The following is a 16,105-nucleotide window of genomic DNA, read 5'->3' as shown; positions in this document are numbered from 1 at the left end:
CGGGTGCTCCGTCGATTCATTATAGTTAACTACGGGTGCTCCGTCGATTCATTATCGTTAACTACGGGTGTTCCGTCGATTCATTATCGTTAACTTCGGGTGCTCCGTCGATTCATTATCGTTAACTACGGGTGCTCCGTCGATTCATTATCGTTAACTACGGGTGCTCCGTCGATTCATTATCGTTAACTACGGGTGCTCCGTCGATTCATTATCGTTAACTACGGGTGCTCCGTCGATTCATTATCGTTAACTACGGGTGCTCCGTCGATTCATTATCGTTAACTACGGGTGCTCCGTCGATTCATTATCGTTAACTACGGGTGCTCCGTCGATTCATTGTATTCACTTGTTCGTCCCAGACATTCAATTGTTAAAAAATTCCCATTGAAAAACAGACTAGATATAACAGCAACCGATCAAACAATCTTTCAGAATAATTACATTTGGCAATCAGGTTTTTGTAATACCATACTTCTCGGTCCCCAGCGAGTAGTTCGCACAGGCTAATCAAGGACGACACTTTCCGCTTTTATGAGATTTTTCGTTTCAAGAAGGTTTCTTTATATGAAAAATCAGTTTCGGCGGAAAGTGTCGTCCCTGATTAGCCTGTGCGTATTTCACAGGCTAATCTGGGACGACACTTTACGCAATTGCATTTAACCCCATTTTCACTGAGCACGGCTCAAATATAGTCTATTTCAACTTAACACATTCATACAGGTTATGCTTAAAAAGAAATAGTTTTCGAAGAACAGTTTTTGTATCTTACAGTCAATAAACACATCTTTCTGATCCTGATGCCACCATATTAAACAACTCCGGATACGACCCTTGTAAATTGTAGTGTAATTCAAAGGCAAATAAAGTCAAAATGAATGTTTGTGAAACAATAAACCATGCCAAATTATTTTTTTCTTTTATTAATATGGTCTTTATATCTGACAAACATCTGAAAAAAAAACACGATTGCTATCATGTTTACTGATAATTTGACATGTCAACGTGTATTATTAATTGGTCCGAATTATAAAGATTAACTTAAGACCAGCCAGAACTTCATATTTCAGAAAAAACAACTACTGAATATTTGTACATTACTTAAATCATGTACAAACAGAACAATTATATCTATATGTAAGGGTACGTTCCAAAAGAATTATTCCATATATATAACATATAATCATTATCTTTCAAGTTATTTTATTTGCACATTGTCTCCGTAATACACAAATTTTACATGTGTACAGCGACTAGCATATATAAACTAATTCTAAATGAATAAAATGGCAACAAAATTGAAATGTACAGACAAAAACTGACGAAAACTAACCAACTAACCTCACACTAGAATTGATTAAAAATTAACAGCATTATGTTATTGTTGCAATACTTGTCAAACATTTTAAAAATTAGACATTACACGGAGGGAGAAGGGGGGGGGGGGGGGGAATGTCGCTGGAATAAAGTTGGGCCGTGCTATGTGAAAAGGGGGTTAAATGCATGTGTGAAAAGTGTCGTCCTAGATTAGCATGCGCAGTCCACAGGCTTATCTTGGATGACACTTTAAGCACATGCATTAAGCCCCCTTTCACAGAGCACAGCTCATTTGGATTATTTCCGATATTTGCTTTCAGGTTTGTTGTACACGTTTTGCGCAAAATTAACGAGACCATAATAGCATACTAAGTGAGGTGTGCTTCAACCAATTAAAATCGCTTATCTGAAACTTCTGTATTATTGGAAACAATACTTTAATAATTTCATGCATAAAGGTAACTGCCAGGTTAACATTGGTTAGCTATACCTGTTTATAAATTAATTATCCTTAATTAAGTTAACATATGAGTTATTCGAAGTTTGAATGTGGACCCTTTGTATATGCTTTGCATTTCTAAATCCGACACAATAGCCTCTACGCCAAATGGGCATTAAAAATGCTCAATCCAGAAATACCGGTATGTTTAATTACAAATTATTTTTACAATATCAATAATTAATTTAATAAAAAGACACAAACATGATATTTACATGAATCATCAAAAACAGAAATAACTTTAAAATGAATATCATTAAAAAACTAAATATACATAATAACTCCTTATGCAGCCATTCAAATGTACATGCAAGTTCATTATCAAATTAGCATTGTTCTGGGAACACTGTTGTAAATGCATGTGGGTCAAGGTTCTTGCCGTCCGCACAGGCTAATCTGGGATGACACTTTCCCCTTAGACTGGATTTTTGTTTAGAAGAGACTTTCATACAACGAACATATCCATAAAAGCAGAAACATTAAGCCCAGTTTTCCCAGAGCCTGGTTCAAGCCTTCAAATAAGCAGTGCTCTTACTCATAAACAACACAAGAACCAGCCTGTAATAATAAAACAAAATATCAAAATGTTTATTTGTAGGAACATAATAATGTGAACTTCTATTTACACAAACATCACACTTTTATTACTGGAAGTACCTCAACGAATAATAATTCATCATTTTACCTTTAGCTCAAGTTTGAGAATTAATTTGATTTGCAGGTGACAAACTTTGGACAGAAAAATATTTGCTATAATTTAACAAAAAATCATTTAGCATCCTACAAAATGTAAAGCGTTATAATAAGTATTCACACAAGCAATTATAACTAGACCTGTCAATGTTGTGTTTAAAAAAAACCTGCATGAAAATTTGTCACAGGTAATTAGCAGTTTAGTTTAATGAACAGTTTTCCCAACAATGCAAGCCGCAAACAGATCAATTTTCATCTTGATAGTCATATTAAAGTAAAGATATGCCCTGATCTAAATTTCAGCACAAAAGTCACAAGAGCAATTACTGTGAAACAATTACAACAGAACATATGGTGTTTAAGCACTCTACTTCCGTTCATTGAGATATATCTGACCAGCTACATGTACGTCTCTGATCTAACAATGAAATTTCAAGATTATACCTATTTTGGCTGCAAGATATGCCAGTTTGAAATTTAAATGCAATATATTAACAAAGGGAAATAACTGTAAAAAATATGGTAGTAAAAGCTATGGCTATTCTGCAAAGCAAATCATCTCCATGAGGGTTATCTACATATCTAGATTTTAAGGTAAGCTCCTTGCAAATTTTAAAATTACATAAATAAACAAAGGGAAATAACTCTTAACATGGGATCAAGATGCACTGTCAATCCCTTCAATGAGATCTAGCTAAATATAGTTGCTAATTACAGAAACCTACATATACCTGCATTAAGAAAAACACACAGAGCAGGAATATTTCCTTAGCTCCTTCATTGTTTTACCAACCAAGCAAACATGCACTAGCAGCAGGCATTGAAGCCGACTGGCTTTGGCTTTACAATTGTGTACCAACCACCCCCTCACCCAAGTGCCCAGTAAAATGTATTATTAGGTAAATGAAATTCATATTGCACACTTTTTGGTGATATACCGGGATTTAAATGCATAGCAGAGGGACATCATAACAGAACATGCAAAGGGAACATTCCTGACCTAACCATGATATATGGTATGTTTGTATGTCATGTATGCCAAATTTTCCGATAAACTAAAGTTCATATAGTTTTCAAGGTTATAAACATCTTCAGGTCAGTGGGCAAAGGAAGCTGTTTTGTTTTAAAGAGGACTTTGTTTTGCAAGCATTTTCTTATTTGAATTCTGCAGCAGTCCTGAAGGCTCCTAGCATTGCTCTTCATTTGAACTAGCCAATCAGGAAGCTGGTTACTTCCATACTGCTTTTCTGTAGCCAATAGGATTGCAGGTACAGTCTGAATTCCGGAATGGACAAGTAGTTTTATCAATGTAGTGTTTTTCCTGAAAGAAATGGCGAGAGCAGTTTAAAGGAAAATAAATGATAGTTAATTTAACAGGAGAAATACTTCAAATGTCGAACAAAAAATGTTACAAACTTAAAATAATATCAGTAGTCAGAAATCATTTAAATAAGCAGTTCTGCTTTAGAGTGTTTTAATTCTTATAATGCTTTATATGAGTGAGAAATACTAGCAACAGAGGCTGGGATTAAAAGTTACCTCAGGTTGGCTAACATACACTCTTTTTTAATTATTTGGTTCTGACATTTCAGTTGTTCAACACTTGAAAGTGGAGAAAATTTGTATGTCAATCAGATTGTCAAAAGTCCTGTTTTCCAGCACCAAATTTTCATAGCAGAAAAAAACAGAGGTGTGATTTTGGAGAGCCACAATTTCAGTTAATACCCTAACTCACTCAATGGGTTCACCAAAACAATCCACTCTTACATAGATAATGCAAAATTATAAACTTTTTGTTAAGCAGTTTATGCACTCAAAATGAGAAATCAGATGAAAGAAGAACAAGAGTTCTGTGGTCGTAGACAGATGCCCCCCAAAACAAGGCTTTGAACTAATGACCCCAATTTCAATAGGGGTCATCTACTGTCCAAGGCCGATGCACATGTGTATCAAGCAAATCTGTCAATGCCTTGACGAGTAATTGATCAAAAACGCATGACACAATCATTTCGACAGTGAACAGGACCTTTGACCTAGTGACCCCAATTTTAATAGGGGTCATCTACTGTCCATGGCCAATTCACATGGGAAGAATCAAGCCAATGGGTCAATGCATTGACAAGTTATTGATCGGAAACAGTTTTTCCACTTATTGAGACAGTGATCATGACCTTTGACCCCAATTTCAATAGGGTCATTTACTGTCCAAGGCTAATGCACATGTAAGGCACCAAGCAAATCTGTCAAATAATTGACAAGTTATTGATATGAAACAAACTGGTCTACCGACAGCCCACCTGACAGACATCCAGCAAAACAATAAACCCCCTTATCTTCTAAGGTTCTAAGGGGGGCATAAAAATAACACCCCAGACAAATGATGGTCTTTTTTTTACCTCAATCCAGGTAGCATAGTGATGCAGTGTAACATAGGAAGGTAAGAACAGCCTCTTATAAGCACCGCAATCGTGGATGACATCCCTCGCTCAAGCACTGTCACAATATTTCCGACACTATGTAAGAGATATTGAAGATAATTTATGTACATTAATACAATAATTAAATGATAAAAAGGTTGCTGTGTCATAGTGCAAATGGTCTCTGCTTAATGACTGGGAGGTCATGGATTCCATCCCCATAGTGGAAGTGTTCTTAAAATCCCCCCTTATAACACCGAGTACTGGTTCTTCCAAGGAAATCCTTTCAATAAGTCTTAGCATTTCAACACAATTGAGCTATAAAAAATAGGTTTAAACGTAAATATCGGATACTTACATAAATATTTTATTACTATTATCAATTGTGATGTTTTCCTTACTGATTTTTTACTCTATACAGTCCCTCAAGGCCTAGTTTAAGTGATGTCTGGTCCCTTAATTGAGTCTTCCAATCTGTGCATTAATCAGGGGTTTAACACACAGAATTCAATTGGTTGGGGGTTGGCTCAAAGAAAATAAACTGGGATTTTAACCGTTTAACTCTGAGAAACAAATTTTAACGTATTTGTAGCCCCTTAGAACGTTAAATCTAATTAAATACCTTTCTTACTAGATTTAAGTTTTAAAGGCTTCATTTCAAACTCTTAGATACTGATGAGCAGCAAACAGCATAAAACCTGAACAGACTGCGAGTTACTCGCAGGCTGATCTGATTTTATGCTGTTTGCACATATCCATTTTGTCTACATTGGCATTACATTGGGTCTTCAAATGGGTGCATTAATCTCACATATCAGATCATTGTCTTTAACCCTTTCTCTCACTAACTTATCAATGGTTTACTTCATTGTTTCATATGCATCTGGGTATTGTAAACAGCTAATAATAAAGGCTCCGCACTGTGACAATACTAGGGTGCAAGTCCAAAGGGATATAACATACAGAATTTGATTGCTTGTGGGGTTTATAAACATAAACTGGGATTTTAACCCTTTACTTTTCAGAAACAAGTTTTGACGCATTTGTAGTCTCTTACAAAATCAAACCATATTTAAGACCTTTCTTACTAGATTCAAAGCCTCCGATTCTAACCCATATATACAAGTGAGCAGCAAACAGCATAAAACCTGAACAGACTGCTATTTAGTTACTCACAGATTGTTTTGGTTTTATGCTGGTATCATGGCTATTTTCACTTTGCTCCTGAGCTTGAAAGGGTTAAAACTAAGGTAAATGAACCCTTACCCACTCAGAAGCAAAGTGAAAATGGCTATGTGAAAACAGCATAAAACTAGAACAGCCTGTGAGTAACTTGCAGTCTGTTCAAGTTTTATGCTGTTTGCTGCTCATCAGCATTTAAGGGTTGAAAATGAAGCCTTTCAAACTTGAATATATTAAGAAATGACTTAAATTTAATTTGATTTTCTAAAGGACTTCAAATGTGCCAATGTGCTTTTCTGATGGGTAAAGGGTTAAGCTTAACCCTTTGCATGCTGTGAAATTTGTCGTCTGCTAAAATGTCTTCTGCTGAATTTCTAAAATTAGCATTTTCTTTGATTTTTTTCAAAGAATACTATCAGAATAGCAAACAGTTTAGATCCAGATGAGACGCCACATTCTGTGGCGTCTCATCTGGATCCAAACTGTTTGCAAAGGCCTTCACAATTCGGTTCCAGCACTGAAAGGGTTCACAACACAGGATAAATGTAGTCACCTGACTTGCTTGTCTTCACTGGCTGGAATAACCTCCAGTCCAGCCTCCAATAAATGCTCAACAACCTCAGCTTTACCGGCTAACAGGGCAACACTCAAAGCACATTCTCGGTTGTGGTTGCGAAGTTTCAAGCTCACACCCCCTGAGCACAAGTAAAATATAACAAAAATACTAAATTTTAGTTGTTTTTTAATACCTAATACCTAAAAAAGCTATTTATATGATGTATCATTCCACATTCACAATAAAAATCCCTCCTGCTTTTCAAGTATGTATTATGCCACAAAATATCATGATAACTTAATAAACAAGAGATATGTTTGTCAGAAACACAATGCCCCCTACTGCGCCGCTTTGACCTTGAAGGATGACCTTGACCTTTCACCACTCAAAATGTGCAGCTCCATGAGATACACATGCATGCCAAATATCAAGTTGATATGTAAAGGGACAAAGAAGTTATGAGAATTTTTCAAAACCTAAACGCAAAGTGTGACCGCAAGACAAACAGACGGACGGACAGACAGTCTGATCACTAGATGCCCACCTTCGGGGGCATAAATAGTAGTACTTTCACACTATTGGCTTGTCATCTCATGTTCAACAGTCACTTAAGTAGTATAAGCACTATCAGCAAGGTATTTTGATCTCATTGAATCTTTTTCAATAATTTATATTGGTATAGCAGTAAATTCTATTACACTAAAATGTACCTGTGGTCTAGCTAAAACTAGTCTGACGTTTTTGACTCCAGGTCCTTTGTTGCCATATATTTGCAGACATGTTCTTTGTAACAACTATATCCTCATATTATTAAAATAATTAAGAGGACTTATGTGCTTCTACCATACAAAATTTTAAGTTCAAAGGCAAATAACTCATATTGTGTGGATAATTAGGCACGAAAAGTTGATTGGCACATCTACATTCCATAGTTATGACATATTTCAAGTTCAATTCAATTGCAGTCTGCACAGGCTAATCAGAGATAACACTCTCTGTGGAAACTGGATTTTTGCAAAGAAGAGACTTTCTGTAAACGAAGAATACCATAATAGCGGAAAGTGTTGTCCCGGATTTACCTGTGCAGACTGCACAGGCTTATCTGGGACGACACTTACCGAAAATGCATTAAACCCCCTTTTGACAACCTTTTTTTTGGCAAAATCAGATATCCACAAAAAAGCATTTTTTAACATTATCATACATGGGATTTACAAATATTCATTATTTAATGTCATGAATAATAAATCATCAAAAGATTAATCAACAGACCTTCTATTAACAACTTGATACAAGTCACGTGCCCTTTCACTGCGGCAGCATGAAGCGGCGAGTTTCCGTAAATGTCAGTGACATTAGGGTTCCCGCCATGCTGTAAAAGGTAGGACAGGACATGATTGTGTCCCCTGAGTGCGGCCTCGTAGACGTGACTGAATCCATATTTGTTTGTCTTAGAGATGTCACAACCAGCTTCACACAGCATCTGCAACAAGGATATGACTGTTTTATTTGCATGTTGGATAGATATGATTATAATTATAATATGGACCTTGATCTGGGAAAATAAGGCTTAATGCATGTGCTTTTAATCCTTTGCATGCTGGGAAATTTGTCATCTGCTAAAATGTTGTCTGCTGAGTTTCTAAAATTAGCATTTTCTTCGATTTTTTTTCAAAGAATACTATCAGAATAACAAACAGTTTGGATCCTGATGAGACGCCACATTCTGAGGCGTCTCATCTGGATCCAAACTGTTTGGAAAGGCCTTCAAAATTCGGTTCCAGCACTGGAAGAGTTAATGTCGTCCAAGCTTAGCATGTTCAGTCTGCACAATCTAATCTGGGACTAAAATGTATGCCCTAACAGCATTTGGTTTTGAAGCGACAACTTTCAAACATAAAATGTATGCCCTAACTGCATTTGGTTTTGAAGCGACAACTTTCAAAAAAAAAAAATCATAAACGCGGCAAATGTTGTCCTCTGCGCAGACTGCATAGGCTAATCTGGGATGACACTTTATGCACATGAATTAAGCCCAGTTTTCCCAAAATGCGGCTCATATAAAGAAGAACATTCACGCCAGGTTTTTTATTTTTATAGAAACAACATCTAGTTAAATAAAAATTGAATATTCCTTCATGGTCATTTTTGTAAATAAAATCTATGGTAAGGTAGGAGGGAGGTTGTATGAACATAATAACATGCTAATTAATGACATTAAACTAATTAATTAAGGTTAAACTAAGTTTAAACTGTTTTGTATGCAGTACATGTATTTCACTGATTTGAACACATCAGTAGAATAAGTATTTGGAGATATATTACTTTGCTTATTCAATATTAAAGGGACCTTTTCCCATTTAAAGTTAATAAATTGACAAAATTGAAAAAAATGGTTTTAGATTTGCAAATTTTTGTTGTAGTTATCATTTTTGCTAGGAAACAGTTATTCTGAACATTTACCATACGCTTAAATATCAATTATATGCATCTTTTAAAGATTTAAAAAAGGAAAATTATAAACCATTACAAATGCAAAAATGATAGTAAAATTTGGAAATTTCTGTTGTTATTGTTATATTCTGTGAAATTACAAGGATTGCTTATATTACGAAAAAAAATACATGCTGATGTACGTCAACAAGGATGGCCGAGTTGTTTAAGCGCTAGACTTATACTCCAAGGGTCAGTGTTTCAAGCCCAGGTTTGGAATACTTTTTTTTCTTTCTTAAATTTTTGTTTTATACTGGAATTGACTTTAGTTCCGATGTTTATCGCTTTAATGCATTTAATGACAAACATGGAAAATAACCACTCATACCTTCACAATGTTTAAATGTCCGAGCCTTGTTGCAATGAAGAGTGAGGTATGATCCTGACTCCCCATGTTTATATCACAACCTGTCTCTATCAAAGCTTTCACTGCAGTTTCATTGTTATGCAAGATGGCTGCATACAGGGGGGATATCCCTACATTATCACACAACGTTGTATCAGCATCATTGTCAAGAAGTACTTGCACAATTTGATTAGATCCAAGCTTGATGGCGGTCATAAGAGGTGATTCCTTGGAAAGCTGCTGGGTAATATTGAGATCCACTCCATGCTTAATAAGCAAGGAGCACAAGTCATATTCTAAAGGGTGATCATTCCATCCACGAATCGCTAAAATAAGTGGTGTGTTCCCATACTCATTATAATGATTCAATAATTTATATAAAGTTTGTGATTTTTCTTTAAAACAGTGCCAAGTTCTTTTGAAGTAATAATTTAAATATAGCTCCACTAACTTGTAGTTGCCAAGAAAACAAGCAAGTGCAAATTCCTGGCAGCATATTTCGAAATCCAACCCAGATTCCAAAACCTGCCATAGGTGTTTCTCCTCTTCATAGTTTGCAAGATTTCTGTATGGTCGTGCAGAGTTCTGTCTGCTGTTGTTAACGGTCAACTGACCATGATGGTCTCTCAAAATCAGTTCCATGGTGATGATTATCTAGCTGAAACTGTAGTTGCAATAATCCAACTCCCAGCTAGTGAGCCTAACTTGAGATGTACTCATAAAAGCTCATAGCATTGAAAAAAACTAGCTGTAACTGAAAAAGCAAGACAAAATCATGTTATAATATGGAACTATAATAAAATAACTGTTAATTAGTTTATTTATTTAAATTTGTTAAATATATGATATGAAAATAATGAACCTCAATATATAATATTAAAAGCATTTAAAAAAATATATCTATGCACATCATTAATTAAAGACATGTCTCTTAAACATGTTAATTTGTGAAAAATATAATAACAAAATCAAAATCGATCCATTTAAGTCTTTTATATAATTAGTTTATAAACAGCAAGCACCCAGTGTATGATTATTATTATTTAATCCCTTTACACAAAAGAGCTCACAAAGTTTTTCTGTCAGAGACAGAGCAGTAAAACGCCCCTTAATATTACCAGATCGTCTGCTGGTGGTCAGGCATAAATACTAATAAATACCTATTAGTGTCCACACCTTGTTTTATCTATAATGCATGCACAGCAGACAGATGTTGCCAATTATGATGTCACAAAGTCCATTTAAGCCTACCTGTCAAAGTGTAGCCAGAGGCAACCTTGCACTAAATTGCAGTAGAGTATATGTGTAGGTTAACAAAATAACTTAATTTTACAACAACACCGTGACTTGACATTCCATTAAGTTGACAACCGCACTATCATTTATTAGTAGTGAAGATTCTCTGAAAATTATTAATAAATGTCCATAGTCATGAAAAATATCACACACAAGTTGCATTTTATCATAAACACAATGTTGATATGACCCCTGACTTACATAGATGATAGAACGTAAACATCCGGTTCAGTGAGCGAAGCAGCTTCATGTCATTGTCGACGATTGTAACAATGACAATTAGCGTTCACAAAATAAGCAGCAAGAAAATAAATTAAAAAGTTGAATAAATTTTTAATTGTTGACGTCATATATTGCTTTCAAGTTGATATATGTAATGCTTATAATAACTTGGATGACTCACCTCCAACTCGGCCGAAATTTATTATCTCGCGCATGCGTGCATCACATTATCCGGTAGTTCTGACCAAAATGGCTCCTGTTGGAGAGAAAAATGACAGAATGAACTCTGTCAGCGATGAAACAGAGAATGAATCACAGAATCTATGGTAAAATTAGTTTGCTATGCATAGATGGTACACGTTTTCAATTTAAAAATCACCATTCATATGATGTTAAACAGATTCTTGAATATTGAGTCATGTTTTGATAATGTTTCTTGTTTTTTGCCACATTTTGTTAGCTTATCGAATTAGACATGCATTCTGATGTTGTCATCTTTGTATATGACATTAAATGCATTATACTTGTGAAATGAATATGAAAACTTGCAATCCAGATTGACTTGGTTAATCCGTTAACGTCATTGATGTTTGCTTTTAAATTCACAATACCCCACCCACTTTTCTTAGATAACGCATTTCTAAAGTTGAAAGAACTCCCCAGTTGAAAATTTATGACCAGCATTTGATGAGTGTAAATGTTAAACATGGTAGCATTTTTTATTTGTTTGTTCAGAGTACAATTAAATGACACAAAAATACTTTCCTTATCACCTCCCACTTCGATCATGCATTTATCAGTGTCAGACATATTTGGAGCAGTGGAACTTTCATTTATGATCATTTACAATCTACAACAGCAAATCATAATCTAATGCAATCAGATACAAAGCCCAATCGAAAGTCTAGAGACTATTGTTTGTCGAACACTTCGAAAAAAAGTAGTGGGATGGCCAAATTTTTGCTCTTAACTGTTTTTTTAACTATATATCATAAATATTATTGAATGTAGATGATTGGATTGCAAAATAAATAGTTTTATTTCTGAATAAAAGCAAAAATTATACAAACTTATCCTGCGAAACCAAAAACAAGTTGTTGATCAGATTAGTGGGTGTGTGTGTTTTTTACACCAAATGCTGATTCAAGAGAGTGCAAGATATAGAATCAAAGATCAGCTCATCCAGACTGTTAAGGAGCAACCAGTGAAGTGCCTCGGAAAGTGGTTTCGAGACTCACTCAATGATCAACAGAGTATCAAAGACACGGTAGAGCAAATGGAGAACTGGTTGAAAGATGTGGACAAGTGTGGTCTGCCAGGAAAATTCAACATGGCATCCTACCAAGCCTATTGTGGCCGCTGCTGGTGTACAGTGTATCGTCATCAACAGTGGAAGCAATGGAGAGGACAATAAATTCATTCCTCAGGAGGTGGATGGGGGTGCCAAAGAGTTTCACCAGCCTTGGTTTGTACTGCACAGGCAGCAAGCTGCAGATACCTCTCAGATCACTGACGGAGGAATACAAGGTCACAAAGGCTCGGAAAGTCATTATGCTACGAGACAGTAGTGATGAGAAGGTTAGAGAATCAGGAGTGCAGGGCAACATCGGGAGAAAGTGGAGGGCTGACAAGGCAGTTGAAGAGGCTGAGGCTCGTCTTTGGCACAGCGACATTGTCGGTAATGTCGCACAAGGGCGACTAGGCTTCGGATGCGTCACCCGTTCGCAGTGGAGCAAAGCCAGTGCAAAAGACCGACGCACCCAAGTGCAGGAAGAGATTCGCCAAATGGAGGAAGAATCCAGGCTCACCAGAACTGTTACCCTACGGAAACAGGGAAAATGGCTGAACTGGGAGGGAGTACCCCAGAGAAAGCTTACATGGAATGCGATCTGGACCATGGAAAGCGACAGACTTAGTTTCTTGCTCAAGTCTGTCTACGACGTGCTGCCAAGTCCAACGAACCTAGTGACTTGGGGTCTTGCTGAAAAGCCAGACTGCAAGCTCTGTGGAAGACCAGCGAATCTGGAACGTGTCCTGAGCTCATGCAGGACAGCCCTGTCTGATGGTCAATACAGATGGCGTCACGACAGGGTTTTTGCTTCAATCGCCGATCATCTAGATCAAGCACGAAAAGCGCAGAAGACGACCAACAAAGGCCCCTCATTCATTTCCTTTGTCAGAGCCGGAGAAGAAGGGGCAAAGGCCAAACATGCATGTGGGATTCTTGGAACGGCAACAGATTGGAGAATGGAAGCAGACTTGAAGAAATAGCTCAAATTTCCACAAGAGATCACCGTGACAAACCAGAGACCCGACATAGTACTGTGGTCAGCTGCATCAAAACAGGTTGTGATGGTGGAACTCACAGTACCATGGGAGGAGCGGATTGAAGAGAGCTTCGAACGGAAGCGCGAAAAGTACCAGGCCCTCACAGATACCTGCACAGAGAAAGGCTGGAAGGCATGGTGTTTTCCACTGGAGGTGGGCTGCAGAGGTTTCCCAGCTCAATCACTGTGGCGCACTTTCAGCAGACTGGGGGTTACAGGACAGGTCCCGAAACGGGCCATATCGGTTGTTGCACGTGAAACGGAGTCTGCTTCCTTGTGGCTATGGCGAAAGAGAGAGGAGAAGTGGATAGGGGGACACAGGGCTGTGGACTAGAGATGAAGAAGTGTAGCAGAGGTTTACTATCTCCTAGCCGAAAATTGATCACTTCTGGTCGGCACACCAGAGGAGGACGTAGTGGGACAGTGCCGAAATGTCCGATGAATATGGACCCACCTGATGAAGGAGATAGTAGCTGTATCTGACAACTAACTGACAACAATAATTACATGTACAGACTATATGATTATTTAAAAAATCAGACAGTCAGTTTGACAACCTTTCAAAACTAAATAGCAGGGCCTACTCTGCCAATTGTATTTATCAATTTGTAGTCACTGGAAAACTAAATTGGCTAAAAATATATATTTAGAAATCTATGACATTTAATATAGTTTTATAAAATCATATTTTGAAATCTAAAGCAATTGCACCAAATTATATTATATGTTGTACATTGTCTCCATTAAATTCCATAAAGTACCCAAAATAAGCCATGAAAAGCCCGGAATGTTTGATTACCGTAATTACTCTATGTTTTCGGACACTTAAAAATAATAATTTTTTTTTGTCCAAAATCTTAGATACAAAAATATTCACACAATACAGGTATCCGAAAACTTAAGAGTCGAAAATTGAAGTGTCCGACAATAGCGTCAATTGTATCAACGACTACCTGTAATAGCACACACTTGTAAAATACCATGCCATATAGTATAAATTACAGATATATATGTTTGCACTGCATTTTAAATAATTTTAAATGCTTAATTTACTTGACAGAAAGCTACTACAAGGTTGTTCATTGACCAACGAGTTCAAAGATGAGCATGCCATGTACCGATACTCACTAGTATTAACCTGTAATTAACGCAATAAAAAAAGCAAACTATGAATTCTTTGTTTGTTCATGTTCGATAGTTGTTGTCTAACACCTTCCATTGTTCGTAAAACTTGCAATTGGGTGCATCACACTTTGAAGCGTTTAGTATTTGTCACAGTTATTTTACTGAGAAAGGGTAGTACCATTGCGGTAAATAATTGAACTGTTAATTGGCACTACCCCTGGTAATCGTCATAACGCTTATGCTATTGGGCGAAACCATTGTTTAATACCGGTTTACAAGATTATTTACCCAATAACGCAAATTTAATGGTCCGTTGCCCTCAGACATGCACCTGCCATGTTTTATGATGTTAATCTGGTTTTAAAACCCATGATCGAAGTGTCATTAGATATCGAAAACAGGACCGACATTTTGTAAAATAGCACTGTAAAATATACTGTCAGAAAACTTAGAGACATTAATTATGGACAAAAACTAGTGTGTCCAAAAATTAAAAGACACAAAAAATAATTATTTTTGCTTAAAAAGAGGTGTCCGAAAACTTAGAGTGTCCGAAAACATAGAGTAATTATGGTATTCAAAAGAGGCTGAAATACACTACAATGAGTAAATTGAAGTTTATGTTTAGAAGACACTGGTGTTTTAGTAAATGTCACATGATTGCTTACCGTGAAATACAAAAGTATGTTTTTGCAGGTCCACAATATTGAGTGAAGTACAGTCGAGTTCTGCATCAAAGCTACCAACTTCCAAGTCGGTTATTGTTTTAGGTAAATTTAAATTGTGTATGAAGAAGGTTTTAGTCACTAATTTTATATTGTAAAATAGTTATATTTTGTAATCATCATCCAGAATAAGTTTTCAAGTTTGTTCTTTTCTTCTACATAATAAAATTGAATCAACATACATTTTGAAAAGTCAGTTCAGTGTCAAAGATGTTCTTTGAAATGGCTAAAATCATTATTTAAGCAAATGAAAAAGAAATAATTACGTAAATTTGATATGCAGACCAGTAGTGCTTGCTGAGATTTGATTTATTACAGTTGATGAAGGGTTTGACAGTGCATTTAGCTATAAATAACGGAAATGGTATTGAATCACTATAACTTTATCAAGTGATGCATATCCAACAGAACCTAAATTTAATTGTAAAGCAACTTCACCAAACAAATGAGCTGTGCTCTGTGGATAAAGGGTTTCATGCATGTGCGTAAAATGTCGTCCCAGATTAGCCTGTGCAGTCTGCACAGGCTAATCAGGGACGACACTTTCCGCTTCATGATATTTTTCGTTTCAAGAAAGTCCCTTCTTAGCAAAAATCCAGTTTAGGCAGAAAGTGTCATCCCTGATTAGCCTGTGCAGACTGCACAGGCTAATCTTGGATGACACTTAATGCACATGCATTAAACCCCTTTACCACAGAGCACGGTTCAAATGTTTTTTTTTGTTCTGTAGGTGACAATGACAGTGGCAAGACCACACTTATAGCTAAACTACAGGGTGTAGAGGAGCCAAAGAAAGGCATAGGACTGGAGTATTACTACCTCAATGTGAAGGACGAGTACAGAGATGGTATGTCTACAAATAGGCAGACATTTTGATGTCTGTTTAAAAATATTTATTAAATAGAAG

The 16,105-nt window shown here is 36.4% G+C and overlaps 2 protein-coding genes across 8 annotated transcripts in view; one reads left to right on the top strand and one right to left on the bottom strand.

The window, feature by feature from the left end:
• Positions 1-907: 907 nt before the first annotated feature.
• Positions 908-11,259, bottom strand: LOC127845061 (ankyrin repeat and SOCS box protein 8-like). Of its 6 annotated transcripts, none has more exons than XM_052375720.1 (6): positions 11,203-11,259; positions 9,486-10,257; positions 7,937-8,147; positions 6,662-6,803; positions 4,906-5,022; positions 908-3,830 (listed from the first exon to the last, which is right to left on the bottom strand). In XM_052375720.1, exons 2-6 carry the CDS (start codon positions 10,143-10,145, stop codon positions 3,572-3,574), a joined length of 1,389 nt encoding a protein of 462 aa, XP_052231680.1. In that variant the 5' UTR covers positions 10,146-10,257; positions 11,203-11,259; the 3' UTR covers positions 908-3,571. The 6 variants fall into 6 exon arrangements, with proteins under 6 accessions (XP_052231680.1, XP_052231676.1, XP_052231678.1 ...); XM_052375716.1 differs by lacking the exon at positions 11,203-11,259 and adding an exon at positions 11,001-11,196; XM_052375718.1 differs by lacking the exon at positions 11,203-11,259 and adding an exon at positions 10,755-10,990.
• Positions 11,043-16,105, top strand: part of LOC127845058 (cytoplasmic dynein 1 light intermediate chain 2-like) — a 42,140-nt gene continuing 37,077 nt past the window's right edge. Inside the window, exons 1-3 of one of the 2 annotated variants that reach the window (XM_052375699.1) lie at positions 11,043-11,347; positions 15,170-15,243; positions 15,929-16,045. In XM_052375699.1, coding sequence (XP_052231659.1) covers positions 11,235-11,347; positions 15,170-15,243; positions 15,929-16,045 — 304 coding nt within the window. In that variant the 5' untranslated portion in view covers positions 11,043-11,234. The remainder of the gene's footprint in view (positions 11,348-15,169; positions 15,244-15,928; positions 16,046-16,105) is intronic. The other variant, XM_052375700.1, reaches the window with a different exon arrangement.

Source organism: Dreissena polymorpha, chromosome 9 (genome assembly GCF_020536995.1).
Source record: "Dreissena polymorpha isolate Duluth1 chromosome 9, UMN_Dpol_1.0, whole genome shotgun sequence".
NCBI classification, from domain to species: domain Eukaryota; kingdom Metazoa; phylum Mollusca; class Bivalvia; order Myida; family Dreissenidae; genus Dreissena; species Dreissena polymorpha.
Note: the sequence above shows the minus strand (reverse complement) of the source record. Positions and strands in the feature narration are given on the sequence as shown.